Below are 15,009 nucleotides of genomic sequence, written 5' to 3' on the forward strand. Positions count from 1 at the left end.
CAGACCTTCAGACTTTAGGGGTACCGAACTGTGACCATTGGGCATAGAAAAGGTCCTGCTGTCAATGGGAAAAAACAATGCCCCATCTTTGGAGTCAGTGGAAGGAATTGTGCCCCATCATTGGTGTCATTGGGAGGAATAATGCCCCATTATTGGTGTCAGACCATTATTGGCGTCTAAAGGAGGAATTGGGCCCCATCATTGGTGTCATTGTGCGTCATTGTTGGTGCCAATGGGAGGAATTGGGGCCCATCGTTTGGCGTCATTGGGAGAAATTGGACCCTATCATTGGTGTCATTTGGAGGGATTGCGCCCCTTCATTGATGTCAGTCGGAGTAATTATGCCCCACTGTTAGTATCAGTGGATGAAATAGTGCCCCAAGGGCCAGATAAAAGCAAGCAAAGGGCTACATGTGGCCCCCAGGCCGCCGTTTGTAGACCACTGATGTAGAACATGTGGCTACGGCTTGGTTGTTTGTTCACTTAAGGCTAGGTGGCAATTATGCTCTTACACATAGCATATTGTGATAGTTATAAAACAAAATCACTGTAACATTTTATAATATTGATCAATTAAAATAGAAGTACCGTATTTATCGCGGTATAATGTGCTCCTGCGTATACCGCACACCCCTAAAGTTGCCCCGAATCCTGTGGAAAAAAAGTTTTTTTTGTACTTACAGTTTTGGTGTCTTGCGCGGCGTCCATCTGCGGCCTCGTCGGGTCCGGCGTCCGTCTGCGGCTTCGGGTGTCCTCTTCGTCGGGTCCGGCGTCCTTCTGCGGCTTCGGGTGTCCTCTTTGTCGGGTCCGGTGTCCGTCTGCGGCTTCGGGCGTCCTCTTCGTCGGGTCCGGCGTCCTTCTGCGGCGTCCTCGCGTCCTCCCCGCTCGTTTTCCACACAGAGTTTGAATACTGCGCCGACCTATACAGAGCGCAGTACACTCATGTATTGTCGGGCAGGCTCGGCAACTCTCGCGCTGACGTCCTGTACGTCCAGGACGTGAGCGCGGAAGGAGCCGAGACTGCCCGACTATACCCGAGTATACTGCGCTCGGTATATGTCGGCGCAGTATTCAAACTAGGCGCCGGAAATCGGGTATCGGCGTATACTGCGCACCCACGATTGTGTCCTGATTTTCAGGGCAAAAAGGTGCGCGGTATACGCCGATAAATACGGTATGTTTTTTTCTTTTTAGATGCAGCATCGGTCCGGTGCTGCATCTGTCCCCCTGCACCTCTAACACTGAGAACCGAGCGGTTGAACACCGTAGATCGCTTGGCTCTCAGAGCTTCGTGAGCAGAGAGCTGCTGACTGTCAGTCACAGCTCTCTGCTCTGTCCCCCTCCTTGCTCACTGGAGCGCTGGGCTGTGAAGGAGGCGGGAGCGGCCTGCTCGGGCTCTCAGCAGCTAACTAAGGCTGAGCCGGGTGGCGGTCCAGGAATCTAGGCAGATCCCGACTTCATGGTCGTGATGACGCATGGCCTGGACCGACTCTGTGACGTCAGCAGAGAGCGGACTTCAGCCCACTCTCTGCTGAAAACGGGTCACAGAAGTGCAAAACGAACTGCACAAGCTTTGACTGTACTTCTCCATTAAAGCTGAGGTCACGGATGTAGATATTGGCTTGGACCAATGTAAGTATGTACAGTAACTGACAAAAGTGAGTGCACCCCTCACATTTTTTTAAATATTTTATTATATCTTTTCATGTGACAACACTGAAGAAATTACACTTTGCCATAATGTAAAGTAGTGAGTGTACAGCTTGTATAACAGTGTTTATTTGCTGTCCCCTCAAAAGTGAGTACACCCTTAAGTGAAAATTTCCAAATTCGGCCCAAAGTGTCAATCTTTTGTGTGGCCACCATTATTTTCCAGCATTGCCTTAACCCCAGGGCTGTCTTAATGAGAGAGGGCACACCTGGGCACTGCCCCTGCACTTTCCCCAAAGCTACTGGTCCTTGAGCCCACGCTGCCCTGACATTGGGGGCCCCATGATGGCACTGAGTGTGATAGATACACAGGGGAGGCAGTCTGCCTCCTACCTACTTGATGTCTGTTTACCTGCACTGTCATCATTGTATGGGCCCCAGTGCATTACTTTGCCCAGGGGCCCATGATGCTATTAAGAAGGCCCTGCTTAACCCCCTTGGGCATGGCATTCATCAGAGCTTCACAGGTTGCCACTGGATTCCTCTTCCACTTCTCCATGATGACATCACAGAGCTGGTGGATGTTAGAGACCTTACCCTCCTCCACCTTCCGTTTGAGGATGCTTCACAGATGTTCAATAGGAGTTAAGGTCTGGAGATACGCTTGGCCAGTCCATCACCTTTACCCTCACATTCTTTAGCAAGGCAGTGGTCGTCTTGGAGGTGTGTTTGGGGTCCTTATCATGTTGGAATACTGCCCTGTGGCCCAGTCTCTGAAGGGATCATGCTCTGTTCAGTATGTCATAGTACATGTTGGCATTCATGGTTCCCTCAATGAACTGTAGCTCCCCAGTGCTGGCAGCACTCAGGCAGTTCCAGACCATGACACTCCCACCACCATGCTTGACTATAGGCAAGACACACTTGTCTTTGTACTCCTCACCTGGTTTCCGCCACACATGCTTGACACCATCTGAACCAAATAAGTTTATCTTGGTTTTATCAGACCACAGAATATGGTTCCAGTAATCCATGTCCTTAGTCTGCTTGTTTTTAGCAAACTGTGGGCTTTTTTGTCTATATTCTTTAGAAAAGGCTTCCTCCTGGGACGACAGCCATACAGACCAATTTGATGCAGTATGCGGTATATGGTCTGAGCACTGACAGGCTAACCCACCCCCTAAACCTCTGCAGCAATGCTGGCAGCACTCATACATCTATTTCCCAAAGACATCCTCTGGCTATGATGCTGAGTATGTACACTCAACCTTTTTGGTCAACCATTGCGAGGCCTGTTCTGAGTGGAACCTGTCCTGTTAAACCGCTGTATGGTCTTGGTCACCGTGCTGCAACTTAGTATCAGGGTCTTAGCAATATTCTTATAGCCTAGGCCATCTTTATGTAAAGCAAGAATTCTTTTTTTCAGATTCTCAGAGAGTTCTTTGCCATGAGGTGCCATGTTCAACTTCCAGTGACCAGTATGAGAGAGTGAGAGCGATAACACCAAATTTTACACACCTGCTCTCCATTTACACATGAGACCTTGTAACACTAATAAGTGCCATGACACAGTGGAGGGAAAATGACTAATTGGACCCAATTTGGACTATTTTTCTTAGGGGTGTACTCACTTTTTGTTGCCAGCGGTTAAGACATTAATGGCCGTGTTAAATTATTTTGGGGGGACAGCAAATATACACTGTAATACAAGCTGTAAAAGCATTACTTTACATTGAAGCAAAGTGTAATTTCTTCAGTGTTGTCACATGAAAAGATATAATAAAATATTAACAAAAATGTGAGGGGCGTACTCACTTTTGTGAGATACTGTATGTGCCACACCTGTGGGATCCCTGTGGAAGCTGGAAAGCTCTGTAAGAGCCACATCTACTACAGTGAATGCCACTAGCTTCTGGGTCCTGTGATGAGCAGCTTGTAGGCAGGGCTTCCGCTGGGGTACCAGGGGAACTATGTAAAAATGCCATATCTAAACTTCAACTTTAATTGTTTCTATACCAGCATGAAAAATAATTAGGATTTCTTAGGCCTAAATCTATCAGTTAAAGTGCCTGTGATATGTCTGTGAACAAACCAAGGCAATGCACAGTAATCACATTTTCCAGGTCAGCTATCTTTATATCCCATGGTCAGTGCCGATCCTGACCTACCTGGGGCCCTAAGCAAAATGACATGTCACATTAAAGTTGAGAAGTGGGGGGTGGGGGGGGGGGCACTGCCGACAGTGACATGTCACATTAAATATTAAAGTTCAGAAGCAGGGGGAGGGGTGTTCTGCTATCGGAACTGACATCTTACATTAAAGTTAGAAGGCGGGGGTGCTGACTTCTTACCTCTTCTCCCATGCAGCCAGCGAGTTGAGAAACGGGGTGAGGGGCCAAAAATGACTTCTCACCAGGTGGGGCCTCTAGTAATTTAGGGGGCCCCCTGCAGCTTTGCGGGGCCCTAAGCGGCTTGCATAGTGAGCCTATAGGGTGGATCGGCCCTGCCCATGGTACCTCTAAAATACAGCAGGTAACAGCAACCCCCGGGTGTCCTCATAGCAAGCCGTATTATAGGGGCTGTGGGGGGAGCTGCATGCAGAAGGTTTTTTTTTTATTATCTTACTGCATAGAATTCAGTAAGGTAAACAATCTTCTGCCTTTACAACCACTATAAGGACTATGAAAATTACTGTTTGCGTATTGAATCCAAATATGTATAAATACGAAAATAGTAATATATAAAGCAGCAAACTCTACCATGGGATATTTTCCTGGAGTTGCTCCCTAATTTGACATTTTTATTTCAGGTGTTCTGGTTCGGACCAATGCTTGGTGCTGTTTTAGGATCGTTAATCTATCACTATATTCTTATTCCAAACACCAAGACCTTTTCAGAGAAGCTGGCAATCCTACGAGGAGAGTTGGAACTTGAAGAAGACTGGGAAGAGAGGGACATACGGAGAAGACAGTCCGTAGAGTTACACTCACCACAGACAATGCCAAGGATTGGGATGACAGAGAAAGTTTAACCGCAATGTGAGGAATCATCAACTGCACTTAGAAAATAGTCATTAAACCTAAATGACAAACAGTTTAGTTGGTTACAAGTTTAGTAATACATATTGGTTACCAAAGTAATTATTAATATTCTTTAGTCAGGGCAAATGACATAATAACACAAAGCAATGGCCATGTGTCTGTGAACATATATTGTATAGTCATATATTATTGAATCTGGAAGGACAGCCCTGGTTTTATACATTTGCGATGCCACCTAATAACTGCATTCCCAGTCACAAGCTACTAATTGCACTCCATTTGGCATTTGGTTAGCCCTTCTGCTCATTTTGCACATATTGGGGCAGATCCTCAAAGAAATTACGCCGGCGTATCTCTTGATACGCCGCGTAATTTCAAATTTGGCGCATCATATTTTTGTTTTGGTATCCACAAAACAAGATACGACGGCATCTGTGTTAGATCCGACAGGCGTACGTCTTCGTACGCCGTCGGATCTTAGATGCAATTTTTCGGCTTCCGCTAGGTGGCGTTCCCGTCGTAATCCGCATCGAGTATGCAAATTAGCTATTTCCGACGATCCACGAACGTACGACCGGCCGTCGCATTTTTTACGTCGTTTCCGTTCGGCTTTTTACGGCGTATAGTTAAAGCTGCTATATGGTGGCATACTCAATGTTAAGTATGGCCGTCGTTCCCGCGTCTAATTTTGAAAATTTTACGTTGTTTGCGTAAGTCGGCCGTGAATGGGGCTGGACGCCATTTACGTTCACGATGAAAACAATGATGTCCTTGCGACATTTGGAGCAATGCACCCTGGGAGTTTTTACGGACGGCGCATGCGCTGTTCGTTCGGCGCGGGGACGCGCTTCATTAAATGAAACACGCCTCCTACCCACCCAATTTGAATTCCGCCGCGAGAGATACACTACGCCACCGTAACTTACGGCGCAAATTCGTTGAGGATTCAAACCAACTCAAAGTAAGTTACAGTGGCGTAGCGTATTTGACATCTGCGCCGGGCGCAGCGTATGTATGTGGATCTGCCCCAATATGTATCCACATGACAAATAATTTATCTGATGAAGGTGTCTATGTTGTAGTTCCAATGAAATTCATCTGGTACCTGTTGTCCAACACACTGCACAGTGTAATATTCTTTGTAATTACAACTGAAACTTCATTATAAGTTATTATACCGAGTTTTTCATCTACAATTTGCCAGTAAAAGGTGTCAAATACATAAAATTCTTGTTGTATGTAGGCAGGTTGCCTGCAAGTGTGGGTTATGCTACAGCAAGTGAGTAGAGATGAGCCGAAAACCCCCCCGGTTCGGTTTGCAGCAGAACATTCAAACAGGCAAAAAATGTGTTCAAACACACAAACACCGTTAAAGTCACCGTTAAACACAAACATGAAAAATCAAAAGTGCTAATTTTAAAGGTTAATATGCAAGTTATTGTCATAAAAAGTGTTTGGAGACCTGGGTCCTGCCCCAGGGGACATGTATTAATGCAAAAAAAGTTTTAAAAACGGACGTTATTTCGGGAGCAGTGATTTTAATAATGCTTAAAGTGAACCAATAAAAGTGACATATTACTTTACTGTCTATAGTATGCCTGTAAAGTAGTGCATATTTCCCGTGTTTATGACAGTCCCTGCAGAAAATGACAATTATAAAGGAAAAAAAGCCATTTAAAAAAACTACTCGAGGCTATAATGAATTGTTGGGTCCCGGCAATACAGATAAAAGTAATTGAAAAAAAAAACGGCATGGGTTCCCCCCTTAGTCCATTACCAGGCCCTTTGGGTCTGGTATGAATATTAAGAGGAACCCCAAAACAAAATAAAAATTGGCACAGGGTTCCGCTTAATATCCATACTAGAACTGAAGAGCCTGATATGTAATTTGGGGGGGACCCCCACGCATTTTTTTTTATTTTGTTTTGTTTTCTTTTTTAACGACTTTTATCTGTATTACCGGGATTCGACAATTCATTATAGCCGCAAGTAGTTTTAAAATACTTTTTTTTCTTTAGAAATGTCATTTTGTGCAGAGACTGTTATAAACACGGGAAACATGCAATACTTTTCAGGCATACTATAGACACCCCCCAGGTACTAAATTTAAAGGAATATTTAACTTTTACTTTTATGTTCGACTCGAACATAAAGCTCATCCCTATAAGTGAGTTAGCTTGCCCCAATGGGGAAAGGGGTTTACCAGCATTGGGCTTCTTTCACTGGCTATTTGGGCCCTGCCTTTCCACCCTGTGTTATAAAAAAAGGTTATAGGCCGTGTTTACAAGCCTTTCTCATTCCTGCTCCTGGCCACAACAGACATGGGACACTAAGGCTCCATTCACACCTAGGCGTTTTTACGCCCGATGCCCGACGCTATTGCAGCCTGAAATACGCTGGAGGGGTGATTTAACATTGTCGGCCATGGAGATGGTTCACATCTCCACGGCGTACGCCGAAACGTCGTACGCCTGAAGCTCAAAACAAGTCCCGGACCCTTTTTTCAGGCGGCTTCGGCGTTCGGCATAGCCGACAATGTTTAATCACCCCTCCGGCGTATTTTAGGCTAAAAAACTACGCGTTTTGTCGCAGCAAATATCAGGACAAAATGCCGCAATTTGTCACGGGCAAATCGCGGTACAATACGCCGCGTTCAGGTGTGAATGCAGCCTGAGAAGGAATTGATGCACCCAGTAGTCCTTCAGAACACAGGAAGATTGGAGAACTGCTAAGCTTTGGAGAATACCAGTAATGGACTATCCCCTTTGTCACGGTATGCCTGGGCAGCTCAGTTCAGATAGTTAGGGTTTCGATAGCATTGCACTAAAATGTACTGTTTGGACTTTGCCACAAATTTTCAGTAAAGTTTTTAAAGCGGACCAAATTTTTTTAACTTTCCATCTAATAAATCTTCTGCCCTTGTTTTAACTTTGGATAGTAAAACATTATTTTTTCTGCCAGTTAATAGCTTATACAGGCCACTTCCTGTTTCTTGTCTGGTAAAAAGCCTAGGCTTATGACATCATGCACAGCTCCCTCTGTTACTCTCGTGAGAGTTTGCCAGGAAGGGAGGGGGGATGAGTCATAAGAGGGCCAATGAGAGCTGCAGGGCTGCAGAGCTAGAGTTGTGCCTCTGTGTGTCTGTGTAAATCCAGAAAGTGAACAGGCAGCAGCTTGCTGCCCAAAGTTAAAATGGATGCAGAAAAACTCAGTGGAGGGAGATGTCTGAAGCATATTTAGCAAGTACAGTGCCATCAGGGACACCTACCAGGGCACCCTCATCAGTGTCCATCAGTGCAGCCTATCAGTGCCTATCCGTGCAGCCTCAACAGCGCACATCAGTGAAGAAGAAAAAAAATATATTTGCAAACATTTTTAACAGAAACTAAGAAAATAGTTTTCGTATTCTCTGTTTATTTAGCAAAAACAAACAAAAAAACTGTGGTGATTAAATACCACTGTAGCAGTGCCCCCGCGGGGTCACTGAGTGTAGTAGTTCCACTCGTCACCCTGCTCAGCCAGGCATTCACTTCCAATCACACATCACCAGACAATAAACAGTACTTCAGCTTGTTTTTGTTCATTTTATTTAAGGGACATAGGATGCCCAGATAATTGATCTTGTAATCTAAACTGGATCTATATTGGCAGTCTCTAAAGCTCCATACTCCTCCAGCACATCACTTGAGTCAGCTCCACTTTCTCTACTGCGCAATCCTAGAATCCTGTCACAGTTAGCACATTGTAGGCAGGTGTCTGCAGGCCCCTTTGGCGTAATAACCAATAGTGATAAAAATAAGTACTTTTGTGCTAACTGAACATGCGACCGGCAGGAAAACTGCCAGGAGAGCATTTGGTCGGGAATCCTGGGCGTGTGTATGCTCCCTAGCAGTTTTCCCGTCAGGAAAACAGCTGGGAATCCCGACGGGAGAATAAAGAACCTACTCTCTATTTTCCCGTCGGGATTCGCAGCAGAGTGTTTCCCGCCGAGAAAACCGGTCGTCTGTATGCTTACCTGCAAGGTAGAAAAACTGTGCATGCTCGATAACACTTTGACGCCTGCGCGGTAGCATTCAACGTTAGTCTGGGGTGTAGCAAGATGGCGGCGACAGAATCAAATGTGACGAGACACCGGCTCGTTGTAGTCAATGATGTCACTGCGTTCTTGCCATTCAAAAGAACGGCAGGTTTTTGTGTGGCCGTGGGTATACACGGCTTTTCAGGGCAAGCCTGCCAGGAATCCTGTTGGGAGAACCAATGTTTTATTACCCGATGGGATTCCCGGTCGTGTGTACAGGGCTTACTGGTCCCAGTAAGTCCTGTGCAAGTCCTGCCAACCCTCCTGGCTGCAGCAACTTGACTCAAATCCAGCGACATCACAGTCTCTCCCTCTAGCTTCACATCCACGCCTGGCATGTCTCTTCCAGATCTCCACACTGTGCCTGTCACTCACCGACCCTGGAATGGATCCCTCCTAGTGACTTGCCCGGCAATGCTCCCCCCGCTGTCCTCTTTCTGCTCCTGTTTAGGACACCCCAAGATAGCATTGTATGAAGGGGTTCCTTCCCAGCTCCCGAGCTCCAGACCCAGAATCACCCCCCCCCCCAGAAAGGGGGCCCCTAACGAGCCACGACAGCCTAACACTCCATCACTCGCTCTTCCAACTGACAACTCCTCCCACAGCAGGCTGACCATGAGTATATATTGGAGGCCTGCCCCCTGATAATCCTTGTTGGGGATTGGTCAGGGCTCACAGATATACTCCATAACACTCCAACCCTCTGCCCTGCCCCTTTTCCATAACCTTCCAGAAACAGAGGAGGTGCCAGAGAGATGAAGTGCATGTCAGTCACCTGCTGCTACTCTCAAAACCTCTCCCAGCTCCCAGATCAAAAACAAACAGGTCTAGCTCACTGCTAGGCCTGCCTAAGGTTGTACGTCACTGCGTTCTTGACGGGCGAAATTTGGTGTGACCGTGTGTATGCAACACAAGTTTGAGCCGGAAATTCCGTCTGAAAAAAAATCCATGGATTTCTTGTCAGATTTTCCGATCGTGTGTACGCGGCATATGGGTCTGTGGAAGTCTTCATTAAAGTAATTATGATATTTGGACCTGCATGGAAAAAGTAGAGAGAAGGCGTGTAATTGAAGGGTATTTACTTCACCATCTGCCAAACTGTTCACACAATGTTTGAGCCTACATCATTTTCCTGGTAATGTTTGTGCTGTTTCTTTGGTTATCCATGTGTGATAAGAAACAAAACAAAAAGATCTCTAGGTTATGAAAGTGAATTTGCTTGCTCACTGGCCTGAGCAGCACATACTGTGGCATCATCAGTCTGTTGTTCTTGTTCCCGGCTCCTGGGTGTCATTTTCATTAGAAAACTCTGCCAAAGACTCCAGCCAGACATGAGTGCAAGCCATATTGGCCAAATTCTAGACATCAGTTTATAGAAACACTTTCCTGTCCTCGGTGCTGATTGCATTGTTGCTTAGTGCCTGCTGTGCTCTTTGTTTTATTGCACAGTTGTGGCCGCTCTTACATTTGCCAGGGTTTCAATGTTGAAAAGTCCATTCTACTTGGAAAATGCTAATTTGGCTAAATGTATTACATGAACAATACCAAGAACAAGTTTTAAAAGAAAAGAACCACAATCTTGATGCCTTTTTAGGGCTTATTTTGTCCGTTTTACCAGTCAATAAAATATTTCACGACCCATATTTAGCAGATTTTCAATGTCACCAGAAGGAAATGATAAAAGTTATACTCTAGATTCGATTTTGACAAATTTTAAAGGGATATTAGTCAGTTTCACTATGTTTTCTATTGGTATTCTGCCATTAGAAGCTCTAACAAAAAAACAAAACAAAAAAAAGTCCCTCCTGAAGTGATAGTGATGTAGAGGCCTGCTCTTGTTGGGCTGGCGCTATTTTAAATTTAGGGGTAGTTCTTAGAATTAGAACTTCTGTTACAGCCATGGCTGTGCTGTGAGTTGACCACTATTGTTCACCTGGGGTGTTGTTCCTACTCCAGGCCAAGGGTGGCAGCAGCTAGGTCAAGGTGATTTGGGGTATTTTCCCTCAGTAGCCAATCGGTGGGGGTTGATCGTCCCGCTGTGCATGCTGGGGAGGGGTACTCAAGGGACAGACGTCATTGGTACGGGGTCAACGCCGATCCTGGGTTTGTCGTCCCACCACCCTGTGTGTGGCCCTCCTGGCCCGTGGGTGCGTGTTCCTGTAATGCTGGCTTCGGATCATGTTGGTCCGGGGTTGTGATCTTCTGAGTGGGCCCAGTAAGCAGATTGGGTCTACGCTTTTAAAGGTGATTCTGTGCGTTCCGTCCTGAGGGAGGAAGCTGCTCGATGAAGGACCTATCTTGGAGGGGACCGAGCACGAGGCTGGTGTCTCAAGAGAGGCCTTGAACGTCATTGAAGGATGCACCAGGTGCAGGGTGTCATGTAATGTAAAGGGGTGCAGCGTGCTGTGTATTGTAAAGGGGTCCAGAGATGCAGGGTGCTGTGTATTGTAAAGGGGTCCAGAGATGCAGGGTGCTGTGTAATGTAAAGGGGTCCAGAGATGCAGGGTGCTGTGTAATGTAAAGGGGTGCAGGGGGCTGTGTAATGTAAAGGGGTCCAGAGATGCAGGGTGCTGTGTAATGTAAAGGGGTGCAGGGGGCTGTGTAATGTAAAGGGGTCCAGAGGTGCAGGGTGTCATGTAATGTAAAGGGGTGCAGGGTGCTGTGTATTGTAAAGGGGTCCAGAGATGCAGGGTGCTGTGTAATGTAAAGGGGTCCAGAGGTGCAGGGTGCCGTGTAATGTAAAGGGGTGCAGGGTGTTGTGTAATGTAAAGGGGTCCAGAGATGCAGGGGGCTGTGTAATGTAAAGGGGCCCAGAGATGCAGGGTGCTGTGTAATGTAAAGTTAAATTAAAACAAATTATTTGCCACACAAAGGTTCTCTGAACTTTCGACTGTCAAGAACCCGGTGACCTACAACACTACGACGAGCCAAGAAAATGAAGTTCAATGCTTCTGATCATGAGTTGAATTGTTTCCGAGCATGTGTCGGAATTTTGCGCGTCGGAATTGCTACAGACGAGCGGAATTTCTGATTGGAACTTTTTCCGTCTGAAAATTTGATTCATTCATTTATAATTGACACTGTATACAGACATCATTGTCTCTATTCACTATCTATTGTCTATGGTACTGAAGAATAAAACCATTCATCCACATAGACACTGTATACAGACAACACTATCTTCATTCACCCCACTGTTACATTAAGCTGAAATTTACCTAAAACTCTCTGAAAGAGCAGGCTAAATTCCATTGCAGTTGACTATTATTGAAGGTTTGTGACATTTAATGTTTGCACCTGTGTATAGAGGGACAGAAGGGAGAGGTCTTACACAGCTAAAGCCATTTGTCTGCCCTTCTGCTGTCTGTTCACATAGGTTATTATGTATATGCATAGTTGTGAAGAAGTACTGTCTATATTCAGATATTGTTTGTATTTACTTGTTTGACTTTTTCCATCTGGGCATCATTTCATTTCTGGTGATATTCAGACTGGAGATACTATTCTAATGCATACATCTAAGTTGTTTTCTTTCAATTGCCTTTATTCTAAGTAAACAAGTTCATTGGTTTAACAGATTGTGGTGTACCTAGTTCATTGTTGTCACTCACTGAAGTAAAAGAATGTCTGAACCCAGGGTGTTAAAGGTGGTGGAGGGTCAGGGCAACCAGTGGGGTACTGATTCTACCTTCCACCCTCACGAGGGTAGTGCTACAAAAAATATCCAATAATTTTTTTTTTTTTTAATCTAAATTTCTTCCTAAATTTTGGCCAAAATATATTGCGCTACATAAAACAAAAGTAGTAGTAGACAACTCCAACATCTGTCTGAATATCTTTTTTCTTGTACAGGAGTAGATAAAATGCTGACATGATTTTTGGCGAGTAGCCTTGTTCACAGCCGGAGTTGCTGGGTCGGCTACTACTTTTGCTTTATGCTGAATTCTGTTGTATTGAGTAGACATGTGCACACTGAAATATTTCGTTTCAGAATTTAGTTTTCGTCCAAAAAATACATTTAATTAGTTACTCCCAAAACTCGTTTTTATTTATTTATTGTTTCGTTAAAAAATGCATTCGTCCGAAAATCCGAATTAATTAGGGTCGAATCTGTCATTGTACGACGCCGCAATCGTACATTTCCGGTCGAATGTTCTGCCCACAAGCTATAGTAGAATTCTAATGTTATATGACTAGTAATAATTATATTTATTAACTATTATTACTAGTCAACCAACATTATAATTCTTCTATAGCCTATGGACTGAGCGTTTTGCTGTACCCCCAAGGGGGTGTGTTTCCTCAGTGGGATTTTAAACATGGGAGACTGGTTTGGTAAGTAAAGACTAAATAGTCAGAAACTATGTATCAAAAACTATCAAATTTTATTAGATAATGTTGTTCATAGACAACATGTCAAAATTAGTATTGGCAACATGAAATACAAAAGCATCCAACTGACCAAGCAGGAAAAAAGGCACGGCCTGGGGCATGCAGTTAACAACGGCACTGAACATCACTCAGGATAAGACACAGATTAACAGTTATATATATAATAGCGACAAAAAATGCAACAAAACCCTTTCAGAAACTGTCTAGTGGATACAGACAGAAGTGCCAATGTTTCGAGGCTAGGGAGAGTAATGCCTCTTCATCAGGGCAAGGGTGATGCAGGAATGTCACAGTACAATCGGTCAGTCTGTCTCACAAAGAGATAGAAAATGTTGCAATGCCGTTTGAAAGAAAGGGTCATTAAAAGCAAGTTGGTTCTCAAAGTATCTTCATATGATGGAACATATGGTCTACCAGTATGAAATAGATACTCGTCAAAAGGAAAAGACCCCCCCAGGGGCAGTATAGGATACAGGAGCTGGTTTAATTGCCTTATGAAACGGTTAAACCCCAAAGAGGAATCTGGTCTTATGTCCTGTTGGTCCTGCTGCCCAGAGGAGACCGAGCATTTGACCATAAATATCCTTTTGTGGCGATCGAATGTTTTTAGCTGCATCGTCGAATCTTCATGTCTCTATAATGTCGAATCTTTTCTCTCTGTCGAATAATCTTGGACTAATAGAGTTAGATTAGGCACATTCGACTGCAGGTTCGATAGACACAGATCGCTATTTGTCACCGTCATGTCGAATCTTCTATCTATATCGAACTGTTGTCGCAACAAAACGAAAATAAAGCATTTTTTATGTCGGATCTTTCAGGTTTCGGATTCTGCACATTCGTTATCGTTTGTTAAAACGACCGCAAAAATCCTCAAAATTCAGCTGAAAATGCATTTGGAGGAAAACTTATGCACATGTCTGGTATTGAGGACATAATAATGAGCCAGAGCACCTGTTTTTGGATTCCATGGGCAATTCGTGAATCTGTTGCCCGTTGTGAGCGCTGCACTTATTCCCTATCTTCATATTGTGGGGGGTAAAAAAAAAAGCAGGGTGGAGTGAAGTTCCTCTTTAACATAAAGTATTAGCTAGATTCAGATACGTTTACGCCGGCGTATCAGTAGATACGCCGTCGTAACTCTGAATCTACGCCGTCGTTAATTTAAGCGTATTCTGGAAACCAGATATGCTTGAATTAGGCTAAGATACGAGCGGCGTAAGTCTCCTACGCCGTCGTATCTTAGGGTGCATATTTACGCTGGCCGCTAGGTAGCGCTTCCGTTGAGTTCAGCGTAGAATATGCAAATGACTAGATACGCCGATTCCACGAACGTACGTGCGCCCGTCGCAATTAGTTACGCTGTTTACGTTAGAGATACGCAGGGCGTAAAGATAAAGCTGCTCCCTAGGTGGCGCAGCCCATGCAAGGCATGGACGTCGGAACAGGCCTATCTTTTTACGTCGCTTGCGTAAGTCGTACGCGAATCGGGCTGGACGTAATTTACGTTCACGTCGAAACGGCGTACTTTGGAGCAATGCACACTATGATATGTCCACGGACGGCGCATGCGCCGTTCGTTAAAAACGTCAATCACGTCGGGTCACCAATCATTAACATAAAACACGCCCCCTGTTCCACATTTGCATTAGGCGCACTTAGGCCGGCCCATTTACGCTACGCCGCCGTAACTTAGGAGGCAAGTGCTTTGTGAATACAGCACTTGCCTCTCTGACTTACGGCGGCGTAGCGTATATGCAATACGCTACGTGCCTCAACGTTAAGCCAGTCTATCTGAATCTGGCTATATATCTTCTGCTGGAATTTGCCAGTTGCTATTTGAATTCC

The 15,009-nt window shown here is 45.0% G+C and overlaps 1 protein-coding gene across 2 annotated transcripts in view; it reads left to right on the top strand.

Annotated features, from left to right (window-relative positions):
• LOC120929069 (aquaporin-2-like) overlaps window positions 1-5,046 on the top strand; it is a 47,173-nt gene extending 42,127 nt beyond the window's left edge. The window contains exon 3 of one of the 2 annotated variants that reach the window (XM_040340265.1): window positions 4,460-5,046. In XM_040340265.1, coding sequence (XP_040196199.1) covers window positions 4,460-4,681 — 222 coding nt within the window. In that variant the 3' untranslated portion in view covers window positions 4,682-5,046. The remainder of the gene's footprint in view (window positions 1-4,459) is intronic. The other variant, XM_040340264.1, reaches the window with a different exon arrangement.
• The last annotated feature ends 9,963 nt before the right edge of the window (window positions 5,047-15,009 follow it).

The sequence above is a fragment of the Rana temporaria genome, chromosome 2 (genome assembly GCF_905171775.1).
Source record: "Rana temporaria chromosome 2, aRanTem1.1, whole genome shotgun sequence".
In the NCBI taxonomy this organism is placed as follows: Eukaryota; Metazoa; Chordata; class Amphibia; order Anura; family Ranidae; genus Rana; species Rana temporaria.